The sequence below is a fragment of the Crocodylus siamensis genome, chromosome 4, assembly GCF_052110815.1.
Source record: "Crocodylus siamensis isolate JL-2025a chromosome 4, ASM5211081v1, whole genome shotgun sequence".
Classification (NCBI taxonomy): domain Eukaryota; kingdom Metazoa; phylum Chordata; order Crocodylia; family Crocodylidae; genus Crocodylus; species Crocodylus siamensis.
In genome coordinates, this window is record NC_143398.1 from 6,783,274 (window position 1) to 6,799,987 (window position 16,714).

General features: G+C 49.2%; 1 protein-coding gene across 1 annotated transcript in view; it reads left to right on the forward strand.

The window, feature by feature from the left end:
• PLXNA4 (plexin A4) overlaps positions 1–16,714 on the forward strand; it is a 533,592-nt gene that overhangs the window by 485,370 nt on the left and 31,508 nt on the right. The window contains exons 25-28 of the mRNA XM_090041550.1: positions 2,829–2,988; positions 10,664–10,767; positions 14,293–14,392; positions 16,036–16,226. Coding sequence (XP_089897676.1) covers positions 2,829–2,988; positions 10,664–10,767; positions 14,293–14,392; positions 16,036–16,226 — 555 coding nt within the window. The remainder of the gene's footprint in view (positions 1–2,828; positions 2,989–10,663; positions 10,768–14,292; positions 14,393–16,035; positions 16,227–16,714) is intronic.

Sequence of the window (16,714 nt, forward strand, 5' to 3'; positions counted from 1 at the left end):
TTGAACACAATGTAGTGTGTGGTCTGTAATAGTGCCCTGGTGTTTGACATCTTACTCAAAAGGGGGCAAACTCTACTTCATCTACAGCTCTGATAAAGCCTGCTTGGCAAGGTAGGGTGAAGTTACCCGTTATACGTTGCCCAGACTAAATCCAGGGCATGTTTAGCAGTGTTAAAATTAGAAAATGCTCTGAGCAGTCCTGTGTTAAGGGTTAATACTATTTCTTGCTTGCATAGCTCTCACTTGCCACCAGGGTACAGGTGAGTAGGGGTGTAGCCAGGGATCCTGCTCTAGGATAGGGGCTGGGAGCAGTGTATCCTGGGATGCTGGAGGACTGCAAATTTTTGCTTTATCTCCATGGAGCAGACTGAAGTTACCCTAAGACGAGCTAGGTAGTATGGCCCCGAGTTAACCCGCATCCGAAGTGGCATAACTTTGAGACACTCAAAGGGCACATGCCACAAGTCAATGAATTAATAAAGCATGGATGCTTGTGTTTTCAGTTCTTAGCATGGTCTAGGTGTAACATGTAACTTCACCCTTACATGTATTAGAAGACATGTCTCAGTCTATTGAACCAATCCAGCAGGGTGCTGGGTGCCCATTACCTTTCCTGGGACTGGGGACTTTCAGCAGCTCGCACCAACAGATCCCAGCCATGAGACCCTCTTGCACCAGTGCTGTTCTCTCATTCTGTGGGGAATAAAACATGACCCAGCTCCCATCTCAGCTTCATGGCTGTTGACATGAATAATGCAAAGCAGCCAAGGCCCCAAAGTTGGGTTGGATATCAGGAAAAACCTTCTCACTAGGAGGGTAGTAAAGCACTGAAACAGTTTGCCCAGAGAGGTGGTGGCATCTCCAGCCTTGGAGGTTTTCAAAATCTGGCTAGACGAAGCCCTGGCTGGAATGACCTAGTTGGGGCTGGTCCTGCTTTGAGCAGGGCGTTGGACTAGATGTGACCTCCTGAGGTCCCTTCCAGCCCTCATTTTCTGCTGCTTTCCCAGGAATGAAATTGTGTTTATGATACGACTGGATCCATTCTGCCCAGGGACAACTCAATCCAGCATGCATGGGTGATCAGATGATCTGTGGGTAGCTTATTGCATGGGGCGATACTTTAAATATAACTGATTTCCATGGCTACTTATGAGCCCATGACATTCCCAGGTCCTTGATCAACATTTCCTCACTCTTCCCCCCACCCCGCACTACCCCACTGAGTTAGGCAGCATGATTAATCACCCCAGTGGTGGCTGCGCATTATTGGTGCTGTTTGTAAATACCTCGGTGATCTTCTAAGGTGAAGGATACTATAGAAATGTAAATGATTGCTGTTGTTATTATTACAATGATTATGTGAATTTATGCTTCCCCAATGCTCCCAGAAGGGACATGAATAATAGTAATAGAATCCAATCAATGGCTTACATTTATATTGTGCCTTTCCTGTAAAAGTTCACAAAGCCTTTTGTAAATGATACATAATGATTGCTTTCCCCGCTCTTGGAAGACAGCAATGGAAGGTGACATCCCTTTGATATCACAGTGCTCAATAGCGTAGGACATGAAGTCAAGAAGCATCCTGTCTCTCCTGCATGCGTGTGGAGGAATTGGGACCTTACCTCTGCTCTTGTAAAAAGGCCAGAACATTAACCAGCCCCAGTTTAATTCTCCTTCAACATTTAAAAGCATGTTAAGTGTATAAAAATGTATACACTTTTTTCCTTCTCCACCCAGAGATAGCAGAGCCCTGATCTTCTAAATGCCTGTGAGTTAGCAGCCAAATTTCCATTACTCTCCATGTGCTTGAGCTGAAGGGACCCCCTCCCCCTCTCAGCCCCCCACATACTTTTCATTTTGCTCTTGGACCATGCTCATGCAACAGATGCCAGCATCCCCTCAAGAAACCGGAGGCCTAGCTAATCAGGTAACTTCTTGTTTCAAGTCCCAGAGCAAGAGGTGATTTTTTTTTTAGAAGCCCTGTATTTCCAATTAAGAGAAGTTTGGCCTGCCTCTTGGCAGAGGAGCTTGGAAGGAAGACAAACTGTGGATTATGAGATTTAAGATCAGGCTAAAGAGTCAAGCCAAGGGTGACAGAGTGCAAAGGAGGTCCTATTCACTTGTAACACTTGTGAGGCTCTCCTGAAGTTGAAGTTGTCTCAGATGCAAAGGCCCTCAAGCTTTTCGTTGCGTTGGCCAGTCTTCCAGCCTCGGGCAGTACCAGCTGGAAGTTGGGAACAACTTTTTAAGTGGCCTGTATGAAAAGAATTGGTTCCTCAGCTGCAGAATAGGCTTTTATTTGGCAGCCACAGCTGAGAAGTCAAGAAAGAGAGGCTCGAGGAACCCAAGTGTGTGGGCTGGCCTGCTCCAAAGGTAGCTGAGTACTATGAGTGCACCGCACTGGGAAAAGCTCACGTAGAGGGGAATTCAGACCACACCATCCTTGCAATAAGGACCTGAGGAGGCCGGTGCACTTAGGTAGGGGCTACATCCTGCTGCCATCACAATCAGTGGGAGATTTGCCCTTAACTTCAGTAGAAAAAGGAGCAGGCCCTAAGTGATGCTAATCAGTACGAGCATAAAGCAATGAGAACAGCCCTGTCATGTGTTGAGCCAGTTAAACACCTGTTTTTGGAACAAGCCCTCTGTAGGCACGTATCCAGACCCCATCTATCTACTGAACAACCTCACACGCAGCTTAGAGGAACCTGCAGGGCTGGGCCGGTGCTGCTGGCATGGAGCCGGCTGGGGAGGGGTGGTGATGGGGTGCCCGTGGCTCCCTGAAAAGTATAGCTCTTTTCATTGCCTCTGCCTTCCTCCCCCAGGTCCTGAGCTGTGTGAACCCCGATAACGTGAACAGCCCGGAGATCCCAGTGAAGATCCTCAACTGCGACACCATCACACAGGTCAAGGAGAAGATTTTGGACGCCATCTTCAAGAACGTGCCCTGCTCCCATCGGCCGAAAGCTGCAGACATGGACTTGGGTATGTGAACACTCGGCCTCGAGTCCCATTGCAGGGAGGGGGTGTGCGAACGGAGATATTGCCATCTCTTCTGGGCACCGTGACACCAGACAGAGTGGAGCAGACTGAGGGCAGGAGGGATCGATAAAAGGATACTCCCAGCCCTTCTGCACATCAGATCCAGGTGCCTTCCATAACCTCTGGGCCATAAAAACAACCCACAAACCTGCTCCAGCATGCAAGAGCCCCACCTGGCCAAGGGCATAAAGGGGATGCTATAGGTCTGAGACCCAGTGGCTCACTCACTCTTCCCTGCTGGAAAGCCCCAAGAGGGACATTACCAGAACAGGGGAACAACATGTGCGAGGCTCCTATTGCTGAGATTTCTCCCTAGGCTTTCTGTCGGGGGCGTTGGGTTCAGACAGCATGTGTCCCACAGTGTGATAGCCACCCAGTGTGATCACAGTAAGGAAAAACACAGGCCTATTGATTTGTGTTGTGTAAAGCAATTTTAAATAGTCATAAAGAAGAAAAAACAATGGTTATGACAAAATGGGCTAATGATATTGAATCAGAAGATAGTGCTGAAGAATGGGAAACCATCTGGAACAAGTCATAGATCACAGAAAATGAGGGCTGGAAGGGACCTCAGGAGGTCACATCTAGTTCAGCCCCCTGCTCAAGGCAGGACCAGCCCCAGCTACATCATCCCAACTACATTATCCCAGCCAAGGCTTTGTTTAGCCAAGTCTTAAAAACCCCCAAGGATGGAGACTCCCCCACCTCTCTGGGTGACCTGTTCCAGAGCTTCACCACCCTCCTAGTAAGAAAGTTTTTCCTAATATCCAACCTCAACTTCCCTTGCTGCAAACTGAACCCATTGCTCCTTGTTCTGTCATCCACCACCCTTAAGATCTATACACATCCATTTGCACAATAATAGAAAAAATATTTTAAAATGCTATATGGATGGTGTTTTACTCCACTTAAAATAAAATGCATGTATGGTGTAGGAATAGGGAAATGTTGGAGGGAGTGTGGATAGGTGGGAGGCTTTTACCACACATGGTGGATGTGTCTCAGTATTAAACTGTGCTGGAAGAAGGCTGGAGATACGGTGAGGGGGACAACAGGATGTCAACTATAGATGACCCCTTAATCTTCCTATTAAACTTTCCTTGGAGCTCTGCACCGTATTAAGTAACATAGCATCACTCATCTTCTAGCGGCTGCAAGACTTACACTTGCAAAAGCCTGGAAGAGAACTGGCACTGAGTAGTTTGAAAAAGCAAGGAAAGTTTTAGTACAGATAAAGTTGTCCTGTCAAATCCGTGTTCTACAGGGGACAAGGCAAAAAAGATGCTTCCTTGGAAATCTGAGGGAGACGTTTGAAATTTGCTAAAAAAAAAAAGGCATCTTCTCCTGCCTCCAAACCAGAACATTTGAGAAACGTTTTTGAACACTGAAGTGCAAGTTCTGTGAGCGAACACTTGAGAATAAATTTACAATCCATTTCAAATTGAAAAAGCAGAGATGAGCAGAAGGTAATGAGGATCGTGTTGTGCAGAGTTGTAGGGAGGCAGAATTGTATGGAGGTGAGGGGATCAGGGGACATCACTGGAGACCCGAGGGAGTTGCCGGAGACTGAGCGGGAAAGGGAGGGGAGCGTGGGATGTCCGTGGATGTTGATTTGGGTTGTGGTAGCACTGTTGATAGGCTGTGAATATGTGTCTTTGTGCATGCTTTGGGGGACTGGGTGAATCTTTGGGTGCTGAATCTGTTGTTTGGTGGGTTGGATGCATTAAAAAATAAAGTGGGAAAAAAAGCCAAACAAGCCAACATCTTCCAGCCTGAAGCTACAGCAGGGCCCTAGTAGGAGTGAGGTGTCCAAAATTGTTTATAAGGACAAAACCCATATCACTCCTCTGTATTGGAGGATCTAACAGGTGGCTGGTAAGAAAGGATGCAAGGTTGTATCAACCGCTGTGGTGTGGTCTGGCGCTTGGGACTATATTGTGGGAACAGATTAGTGCGAATTTGCCCTCTGTAACCTTGCATGAAAGACGCTTGAGTGGAAAATTATGGAGTATATAAAGCCCTGCAAAACAGACCAGAAACCAAAAGGAAGAGGAATGGCCAGATGCCAAGAATTCATTCATGGCAATAATGACGGCAGAAATGAGAGGTCAGGGAGCGAAGTTAAGTGTGTGGGTGCATGTGTGCATATGCGTGGTGGGGATGGGGCCTCCTGACAGCAATTGCCGCCAGCTTCTTGCTGACAAAAGGTGCTCGCAATAATGGAACGAGCTGCCAAGAGCAGCAATGATAAAAACCCAATCCTATAAATCGACCAAAAGGAGCCCAAGATGTTTTTGGAGCTGATGAGAGTCAGCAAGGGGCTGGGATGGTGAGGGTGAAGGTGAGGCCAGCCAGGGTCTGGCTCCCAGGAATGCAAGGTATAGAGGGGGGTTAGAGCCGGGTCCACTGGTCCAGGCCTGGTGCGGCGTTGGCCTGTTCAGTTTGGACCCAAAGCTAGACATGACTTTGCCCTGCTAGAGATGAATGGGAGGCAGCATGAGCAGGAGGGAGCATCTTGGGGAGACACGGTATCCCGTGACAGCCTTGATGTAGAGAACAATATTATCTTCCAAAGCTGCTTTAGTCCGGCCTTAATCGGAGCTGGGCCAGACCCAGGCCTCCAGATCCCCTTGTCCATGCCATAACATGTAAATGGTTAGATCCTTTTCTCAGCTGGAACTGCAGATCAGAACGACCCCCCTCCTGAGTTTTGGATGTGCCAGTAATTATTAGGAGAGGTGGGATCCAGCAAGGGTTAAAAGGCGGGGAGTGTGCTCCTGCTCCACCCACAGGGAAAAGGAGACCTTTCATCACCAAAAAGAAGTTCAATTAACGAGCAGCCTTTTTTAGTAGGAAATGTCAGCGTTAGAGATGCAGGAGCCCTAGGTGTAGCTTGTATGGCTGTCTTCGCTCACCTGCCGGGGTGGTCGGAGAAGCAAGGGGCAGGGGGCAGACAGCTACGTCCAGCTCTTTGAGTGCGGGGTCATCGGATAACAGTGAAGGGGAGGAAGAGGAAGACCCTCTGGTTATGCTGCTTGCAGCTCAGATCGTGCAGGGCTAAAATGCCTCAGATCTGAGTGCTGTGATCTAGTGGGCATGATCCTCTGGCTTGGGTTTGGCAGGAGGTTAAACTAGATGGTTATAATGGGTCCCCCTGGCCTTCATACCTCTGGCTCCGTGAGCAAAATCCACTGTTTGCTATTTCCAGCCCAATTTTGCAAGGGCAATCTGTCCAGCGCACGGGGGGACTGCTCCGACAGAAGCCAGCAAGCAAGCTAATGAGTTATTTTGTGTTGTTAAATTCAGGATAGCTGCAGGGAGAGAGGGTTGTACCTGCTGAAAATGTCATAATGTTTTTCAGTTACCCAGACGCCTTAGGGGGCCTCGTCAGCTGAAAGCACTTATTTGGGGCACCCCGAGGTTACATTTTAGTCCAAAAGCCAAATTACAGCCCACAGACGAAAGGCTTCCTTTCTTTTTACAGTGACCTGCCATGGATTAATTTAAAAAATCCTAACAACAGATAAAATACCCTGATCCTTAAAAGAACATTAAGGCGGGGGGGGGGGGGGGATCACAAAGCAGAAAGCTGGCTCCAGAGCACAGAAATTTGCTACTTCCCGCACTGCAATTTTAAAAAGGAAGGTAGGGGAGGGAGAAGGGATAAGTCGAGAGCCATGGGCAGTGCAGTCCTTGAGGAGGGACCCAGTGACCTACCCACCACACTGCCCCACCAGTCAGTCCGGAAGAATAAGTGGGGATGGGGAGTGGGTTCAGTACCTATGACCCATTTGATTGAAGTGCTGGTGAATGTGTACCAGCGGCTCAGACCTGGCTGGACATAATAGAGCTCCTCCACCTTTCTCATGTGATGGGAGTCCTTGGCCAGGTCCAGGGCCATTCACTAAAACCGACCCCACACCCTGGCTCCAAAGCCTCATGCTGCGTTGGATCCAGAGTCCTGAATCTGGGACCACACTCCAAGTCCAACCCCATGCAGTATCTCCATGGCTGCATGACAAGCCTGGGACCATGCACCAAGTTTCGGCACACGGCTCCAGAGGCAATGCATGGTCCCACGCTCACCTTACAGCCCCAGGCATGGCACCAGCCCCAGAGGCCACACAAGGGGTTGGACCCAGCACGTGGCTTCAGATCCAGTGCTTGGCCCCTGGTCTGGCTTGCACTCCCAGGTGCAGTGCATCAGATTCAACCCTAGATGCGACTCTGGAGCCAGCAAGCAGGAACAGACCTGGCATGCCAGGTCCAGGGCTGTGTGCCAGGTCAGACATCAGACCGAGCATGCCAAGTGCAGCCACATGCCAACCCTGTGTGCCAACCTGACTGGGGAGGTGTGGAGGGAGCAGTGGCAGTGTTAATTGCCATAGCTCCTGGAGCTGCAGCAATTAACACTGGAACTGCTCCACCACCCCCACCCCATTCCCTGTGCCAAATTTGTGGACCCATGGGGACCCTTCTTCCTTGCATATAATGGTGTTGGGGGAAAAGGTGTGGGTTATATGCACACAGAAACCCCTGTTGTCCAAGGCCCCTAAGAATTTCCCTTCTCCCAGCCCTGCTGACCTGAAAGGTGGTGGATTTAGACAAGAAACCAAATAAGTAATTCCCATGTGGAAGAAGATGATACAGGACCCGCTGAATGAATTATAAAGGGGTCCCAGCAGCCGTCTCCTGAGTTTGCGTTTATGGCTGCTCCTGATTGGAAAGCCAGATAAAGGTTATAGGATTTCACCTCTCTCCCTCCCTCTGGAAGGTGGAAAAGTCACAAATTGGGTAGGAGTGCCGCTCTCCTTTGGGCCACTGTGGACAGAGCCAGAGATTTCCTCTTGGTGCTGTGAATATGAATGCAGGGGTCACCTTTTCTTCCTTCACCCTCCTGTGCCCTGCTTTTCCCATTCTCTTTACCCGCAGTTAGCACTTGCAGAGAGAAAAAAGGGTATTGAAGGGACTCAGTTGAGCAAGCGAGGAGGCAGTCATTCGAATCCGTACTCAGGCTAAGATCCCACTCTTGAGCAGCTGTGGGCAGTAGGCCTCTCTCCATCCTCACTAACGTTCTCACTGAAGTCAATGGCATGTGGTGTAAGGGAATAATAGTCAATTCGGGGTAAGCTGCTCAGGATTGGACCCTGCAATGTGCTGTATCTCCTGACATGCATAGGAACGGCTCTTATGTGGATTCTAACATCTGCCTACAACATCTGTAACCCAAACATAGCCCCAGTGGGCAGGAAAAAGAGCATGAAGCTAACTGGAAGCTGTTGGGCTTGAATCGACAAGCCTTTTAGTGGGCAGAGATGGCCTCTGAAAACCACGTCTATGCAGTCAACACTACAGTGAGTTGCAACATGGCCATGCCCTGGTGCTGTGTTGTTCCTAAGGAGCTGTTGCTGCTATAGGGAGGGGCCTCTGAATGACTTGCAACACAATGATTCCCAGGGGAACTGCTGCTGGCAAGAGGCTGTTGCTCTTACTAGGTGTTGCTGCAAAAGAACAACCCTTAGAGAACTTCTCTGATGGGGTCCTGCCGAGAAAGCAGCTCCACCTGCCCACACATGCTCTGCTTACGCTGGAGCCAGCCACGAGGCAGAGCAGGTGGGCCAGAGAGCATCCTCAGAGTGGTGCTGAGGCACACCCAGAGCTCCTCTAGGCCTGGTCCTGCATAACTCCTGGGCTTTAGCTCACCCAGAGAAGGGGTGAGAAGACAGGTCTTGTTTCTCAATGGTGGTCCAGGCTTCAGCAAGAAAACACCATAGACATGGCTAACATGGCCCCTCTACTGGGTACCCTGCTCATTGTGGGGCTGGTGTATGGAGTCCGCAGCCTGTAAAGGATGGGCAGGGTCTGAGGGAGAACTGCAGGATGTGGTTCCTGCTTCCCAGGACTCACTGGAAGTAGAGCATGAATCTGAACAGGCCTGAGGGTCTGCACAGCCCTTGAACATGGGGATAGCAAAGACAGTTGAAAGCCACCATCCATCTTCAAGCATGAAACTGAAAACCAGACCCTACCTACCTATTGCAGTGCATATATGGTACTACACTATTGCAGTGCATATATGGTACTGCACTACTGCACTATTACAGTGCATATATGGTACTACACTATTGCAGTGCATATATGGTACTGCACTATTGCAGTATTGCAGTGCAAATACGGTGCTACATTATTGCACTATTGCTGTGCATATATGGTACTACACTATTGCACTATTGCAGTGCATATATGGTACTGCACTATTGTACCATTGCAGTGTATATATGGTACTGCACTATTGCAGTGCCACTGAAAAAGGATGCTGAGTTTGGGGGGAAGGAGATTTAGAAGTAGGCAAAGCCCTCAGGGAGAAAGCATACAGGCTGGGCATGCCCATAGGAGCCCTAACCAAGAGAAAGTGAGGAAACCCCATGGGAGTATTGACCACGGGACCCCAACTTTTGTACTCTGCAGGGCACCTTGCAAGAACATGAGAATGTAAGAAGTGTCAGACCAATGGTTCGTCTAGCCCAATCTTCTGTGGATGCTGTAGAGGGCAAACGTTGAACTGGATATCTCTGGAGTGATCTATCCCCCATGCAATAGCTTCCCTGACATCCACCATTTATTGGTTTAGAGATGCCAGAGGAGACATCTCAATGGAGTAACCGTCTCCCTCCCCAGTCCCCACACAGCCTGAACCTCAAGATCTCCCATTTTGCCAGCTTCAGAGCCCACTAGGCACTTGGATGCTCTGCAGGTGCTGTTAGGGATGCAGACTCACCCTGTGGCTATGCTGTGATACTAGGGGTGGTGACTTAAGGGCCTGGAGTAACTAAAAGCCAGTCTAAGATCATTTTAAATCATGATCACCACTGCTGACCAGTCATGCATTTGCATATGCAAACGTCCCCCTCCAAAGTACCACCCAGAAATGAGCACTCAGCCTTGGACCCCCCTCCCGCTAATTTAAATGAATAATAAAAGTAAGTGTCGGCTGTACAAATACATTCTAATTAGGTGATAAGAGAATTGCTGAAACCAAAAGAAATTTGCAACGGTTCTTGCATTTTTATATTAGAGTCGGCAGGTGATATCTCCATATTCAGGAGTTTGTTTTAATTAACTCGAACAAACGGATGTAATTTATGAGCAGATCTTGGCTAAGCTGTGCCTGGTTGTGGTTGAGTCTTGGTTACCAGTGATGAAGCTACATGTTTCTGATGGTTTCTGGTTCAGATACAGTTGATTTAACCATACTTTGGTGCAGTTTCTCCAGACATGGAGCATGATTTGAGATATGTCTATGAATCCCTTCCTTGAATTGGGCTTGTGTGTATAGATATGTCGTGTGCATGAAGGTAGCTTGTGTGGTTTCAGTGCAGCTGCATGTGTCGTGTGCCTGAGTACACAGCACACGTATCTTTGTGTAGTTGTCTGGTGTTTGGGGTCATGCCCAAAGGTCTATTTGCTACTGATCTGTGCAATTTGGCAAAGCCCATGAGTGTACGTGTGTGTGGTGTGCATGGGGTATGAGTGGTCCCTGTGGAGTGTGTGCACCAAGCGGTCCCTTTCTCCCCATGGGTCAGGAGAGCAGAAAGACATGTGCTCTTTCTCCCTACAGAGTGGCGGCAGGCAAGCGGGGCCAGAATGATCCTGCAGGATGAAGACATTACCACCAAGATAGAGAATGACTGGAAGAGGCTCAACACCCTGGCACATTATCAGGTAAGGAGTCAAGAGCTCTCTGCCAGGGACACAGGAACAATACTGCCAGCGCCCGCCTCTCTCTGCCCTGAGCCCTCCAGCCCTCCTTCAACATCTCTGTGACCGTCCCATCCAAGTCTCTTGCTGCTGGTCTGACACAAGCCCCACAACTTCCCCTCTTTCTATCCCTGTCTTGGCTCCATTCGTCATCCCAGCCCCACGTGAAGCTCAGTGCTGGAACAAACAGAAGAGCAATACAAGGCAGTGACTCTCGGCATTGCCCATGCTCCAACATCCTTCTCTTGTTTATGGATAAAAGGCCTTTATTCCTCTCCCATGGAAGAGAAAGAGTCCTTCCAGATCCATTCCCCAGGACCCTTCTGATCAGATAGCCCAGCTCAGCCCCACTCTTGTGTGTTCATAGCCTCTTCTTCAGCTTCCCCTTCTGCATCCTCCTGGTCACGCCAACATCCTGCTGCCATCTTTGTTCCCTGGTATTCCCATCTTCTGGAACACCGGGCTGGCCCGTTTATAATGACTTAATACAATGTCTTAAATACAGTGTCTTAAATACAGTGGCCTAAAGCCTAAGAGGTGCTGAGGGGCTGCAGTGCCCATCACACAGAGGTGGATGCAGGGCTAAGATTTGAGCAGTCTCCCATGGTTTTATGTAAGGTGAATGCTTGGCAAAAGAAGGGCAGCTCCTGGAGTCTATCCTGCTTGCAGTGCTTGCCTTCACCTGAGCTCTGCACCTGAGCTTGCCCCAGTCCCCTCAAGGCATGGCATGGCAGGATATGCCATGTGTCCTGCAAAGATGCCAGTGCATGAGAATGAAAGGAAGTGGAGGTCTCTGGACCGGACCCAGGATTGGAGTTGCCAAGCTTGGAGCTGTATCCCCATCCCCACTTGATCGGTGGGAACATGGGGATGGCTGTGAGTAAATGTTTGGGGTCTTTCAGAGCCCTGCAAGATGGATCCAGGAGTCTGTGTCATGCACACAGGGTCCGATCCACAGCTCATGTAAGCCGGTTTAGTCCTGTCTAACAACTGCACCGATGTAGACCAGATGAAGACCTGGCCCACGTGTCTAGAGAAGGTGTCAAATAACACAATGAAAAACAGATATGATGTCAAGGACTGGCCTGATAACAGGTCCTTCCCGGGTGATCAGATGGGCTGGAAAGAGGGTAGTTCAGCACCGGAAAGAGAGACAAAGAGCTGTTTTACAGGTAACACATGGCAGCTATTCACCATGAAGGGGCTTGTATGCCTTCCCCAAGTCACTGTTGCTGACACTGGTCAGTCTGTCAACCCAACCATCCCGTTGGCCCAGAGATACCAGATAAAAGTGTCCTGCAAATCATTTGGGGTGGGACTAGAGGGAGATGTAGGCAACCACCCTCTTAAACAAGAGGCTGAGCTGCAGCCCTCACCATGCCACCAGCAGTAGAAATGGATACACCAGGCTGCCCCTGGCTTCCGCAGACAGGAGGGGGCACAGGGCAGGAATGGATAGGGCACAGAAAGGAGATAATGTGGGAGAGGCTAAACTAGTTTTGCTCATGCTCTGGGGGTCTTTGATGTTGACAGAGCAAAAAGTTTGGGGCTTAAGGTCTGGAAGAAGAAGGTTAAGGACTGAGAACTGTCTAGGATGTGGGGGGACGCAGCCAGGCGATGCTGGGTCAGGGTCAGGCTCCCCGGGACCGCTGCCTCTGACTCCCTGCCTCTAGAAGAATGGAAAATGGTGCTGACTTCCTTTGTGGAGCATGTCAACACTGATGCCCGAGGAGCAGATCTGGGCCATGGTTCAGCCAAGGGCAAGTCCAAGAAAAGTGGAGATTGGGCTGAAGACGCTCGGAGAGGAGAGGGATTTCCAAAATGTCAAGAAACGTGCGTTTTGGCATTTTCAAGTCAACGTTTCCAGTGGAGTCTGAACTCAGCACTGACTCCTTGGGCACCTTCCACCACTTCCCGTGCCTCAGTTTCCCTATCTGCATCATAGGGATAACAACACAGAGCTCCAATAATTACCTTCGGTGCGTGCTGAGAAGCTGATTAATTGGTGTCTGTAAAGTGCTTTGAAGATGAAAAGCCTGTGTAAGTACTAATTATTATTATTACAGAGATGAGAGCTAGCAGCGCTTCACAGTGTTTCCTTCCCCCTTCCACTTCTCTTTTTTATAACTTCGTATTTTTCAAAGATTTGTCCTGATACAGCTTTGCTTAGCCACAGCCTCATTATTGTATGCTGTTTTATTGGCTTTTGAAGCAGGGACCACATATAAATGCCTAGATAATGGATGGGAAGACTGGCTCATTGCAAGAGGTCCTATTCTTTTTGAAGCCCTCGTGCCTACTACCCATAGCCATACCTACACCATCTGTAGAAGCAGAGCAATACTAATTTTCCCCTTTGGTGCTTTGGAGTGAGGGCTCAATGAGCATGGAAAACCACAGTGATAAAGCAGGAGTTTCTACATGCCTGCTCTACTAGAGAAGTCCTCGGACACCTTACAGGATGAGACCCTGCAAGAGTCATGGCATTTCTGTGTCTATGAGGGCCACTTTCAGGCACTGTGCTCCAGCTGTTCCCATAATGTGAACTCAGTCTTAACATCTGCTTCCCTCGAAATGCTGAACCCCTTCCTTTCTCATAGAGATGGCCTGGACTCGACCCTCAAGTCCAGACCCTTGGCACTCCTAGAAGGATTTGAATTCCTAGATCTGAACCCACACCTTCAGTTCTGGTTTGAATCCAAGGATGCAGATGAAGGAGGCTGTTATCCTGTTTGGCTGGGATGTGGGCAGAGGCTCCTTTCAGAGCAAAATAGTGGAGAGCTTGCAAAAGCAGCTGGTTCTGTGACATTTCATTTGGGGTTGAAACCTTGGGAGAATAGCCTCTGAGATCTTGGGACACTGAGGTCTGAACCACACAGCCTGATATGTCTTGATTTGACCCAGAGTCCTGTCTGAACCCAGTGCAGACTCTGCAACCTAGCTGTGGTAGTGAAATTTTGTCTCCTGGACCTTTTCAGTGTCAGTCTCCTGCTTTACTAACTATTGGATATTAAGAAGACCAAAGACTTCTGTAAAATCAGCTTCTTGCGGTTTCGGATCCAGCATAAAGTGAATGTGGATAAATAGGGGCATGGGTGAAACCCCACACCTTAGATCTGCAAGCCATTGCTCATACAGCTAGGCTAAATAGGGTCTTGATCCAAAACCTGTTCCACTGACTTCATCCAGCTTTGGAGTAGGATCTGCATGGGTCTGGTCCTGCCTGGCCACAGACTTGCCCACTGACTTGAGCAGAGCTGGCGTGGACTTGCATCAATGGAAGTGGGAACAAGTTGAAGTCCCATTGATATTAGTGGAAACTCTCATGTGAGGAGCTCATCCTTTGGGACTGGAAGTAACTATGATGAGATCTTCAGGGTAGCAATGCTGATTTGTCATTCAGGTTTGGCTGCCTGGATTTCCTCTGGTACAATGCGCGCTTTCGGCTGACTCTAGAAGACTTACCAATAAATTCTCTTTTCTCTACAGGTGCCGGATGGATCCGTGGTAGCATTAGTCTCCAAACAAGTCACTGCCTACAATGCTGTCAATAATGCCACCGTCTCCAGGACCTCAGCTAGCAAGTATGGTAAGGACCCGTTGGCCGATGCATGTCAAGACAGGTGGCAGAAGGAAGATAAGGGAACAATGCAGGTGACGAGTCATCAGACTTACAATGGGAACAGTGCACTGACAGCTAGTTAGTGCTAATTAGATAGTGACAGCCCAATCACATGCAGATGGGAACTACCAGAAACATCAAGCACTTAGGTGCCCAACTCCCCTTTGAAGTCCATGCCCGTAGCAGTCCATGGGAGCCCATAGTGTTATCCAGGTGACCCCATGGGGTTCCTCTTGCCCACCTGCCAGCTCACACCCTCCCCCTGGGCACAGCTGCCCCACACATGGGCTCACATGGGTGTGAGGCACCCCGGATGCAGCAATGCAGGTGAGTTTCTCACCTGCAGCGGGAGAGCAGTACAGACCACCGATTCTCCTGGATCCAGCATTCAGTTTTGTTTAGTATACGAAAGCATCTCCATATTATCTCATCCTCTGTAGCTTGAGGGAAAGTGCCGTTGCTCAGTCCAGCGGAACCTCCTTGCCCCTTCTCCAAGGACATGAGCACTCCACAAAACCTTATTAATATTCATTCTCTTTGCAGTGTTGTTGCAATTACAGGAAAGCACAGTGACCTTTTAAAAAAGACTTTTGGATGGGGGGTATTTATTGTTATAGTTCTTGAATTCTTTGCTACTAGATTTTTCAGGCAGGGAGAAGGAGGGATGGGAAAGGCTGTGGCGGGTCAGAAGTGATTGTTAATTGCAAAGAATGAAGCAGCAGCCAGAGAGAACAAGGATACTCCATCTGGTAATTAATATATGGAGGCTGGTAATGCATTAATGAGGTGGATTCAGCCTCTGCTACTGGACAGTATCTGTGTCTGTCTGTGTGTTAATTGTAGTTAAAATACACTCAACTTGTAGCACTGTCAGTGGGTCAGGGGCCTGGGCCGCGCCATCAGCAAGGGGCTCAAGAAATTGAATTTGGTGCAGTAGAGAATAGAGGTGGTCTTGGATGGAGATTCTGATCCTCCATGTGGGTAGTTGGAGGATCCAGATCATTGCTTTTAAAATGCTTAGTGAAAACAAGACTTGGAAGAGGAATTGAAAGAGCAGGGAGTAGGTAACAAACAGAGGGATAGCTAAGTCAGGAATGGGAAAAAGAGGGGCCATCGCTTTGTGTTTGATCAAGATCTATTGTATGCACTGACCAAACACATGTCCCTGGATAATGCCCAGTGCTTCTCCAAGGGCCTGGCTCAAAATGCACTAAACATAACATGCAGTTAGGCACAATATGAAACTAGAGGCAGCAAAAGCCAATCTGGTCACCTGCTCATCTCCTTGCTGAAGCAGGCTCATGCTCTTCTTAGATGCACCAGTATCTTGTCCAGCCTGGTCCTCACTCTGCCAGGGGGTGGGGGACGCAGACTGTCTCATGAAAGAAGCTCACACCATAACCGACCTCTGTGTAGGGAACAATCTCCCTGGGTCTGGTGAGTTCCTTGTGAGATTATAAGCAGTCACCAGCCTTGCAGCCATTATGGGAAGGTAACAAGGGATGTGCCTTTTCTAAAGCAGTGCGGCTGCTGAGGAAACACACTGTACCTGGTCTGACTCCTTGTCTAACCAAGAGATGCTTGAGTAAGCTGGGGTTTTGTCCCTGCAGAGAACATGATCCGCTACACAGGCAGCCCAGACAGCCTACGCTCCCGCACACCCATGATCACGCCGGACCTCGAGAGTGGAGTCAAGATGTGGCACCTAGTCAAGAACCATGAGCATGGAGACCAAAAAGAGGGTGACCGGGGCAGCAAGATGGTGTCTGAGATCTACCTGACAAGGCTGCTGGCCACCAAGGTACGATGCTGTATGATAGCATGAGCAGGGAGACTTGGAAGGAAAGGGATTTGAAGGGGTTGAGAGGAGTTGGGACCCTTGGTGGGTAGGAGTGCAAGAGGAACCATGGGAAGAGGTGTGTCCCCCCTCTGGAGTAATATCTAGGGTTCCCTCTGCCCTCTTATAGTCTCTATGGTATTAGGGTGAGGGGGGCTGTGGTTGGGGGGCAACATTGTGACTCTGGAGAAGTGTGCAGTGGAGCTTTCTGGACTCCCTTTGGGAGTCTCTATGTTCCCCGGAGGAGCTGGAGGACTCTTCTTAATCTTCCAGTGGAAGTGGAGTTGGCCTGTCTGGCCTCCCTTGCAGGGGGTCTTTGTGGTTCCCAGAGGATGTAAGGATACATCTGTGTGGCCATCCTTGGGACAACTCAGAGGATGTGGTGTGGTATCTGCTCCAAGTGCAAGAGGAACAGTGGGAAGAAGTGGGACAGGAATGAGTACAGAGAGAGG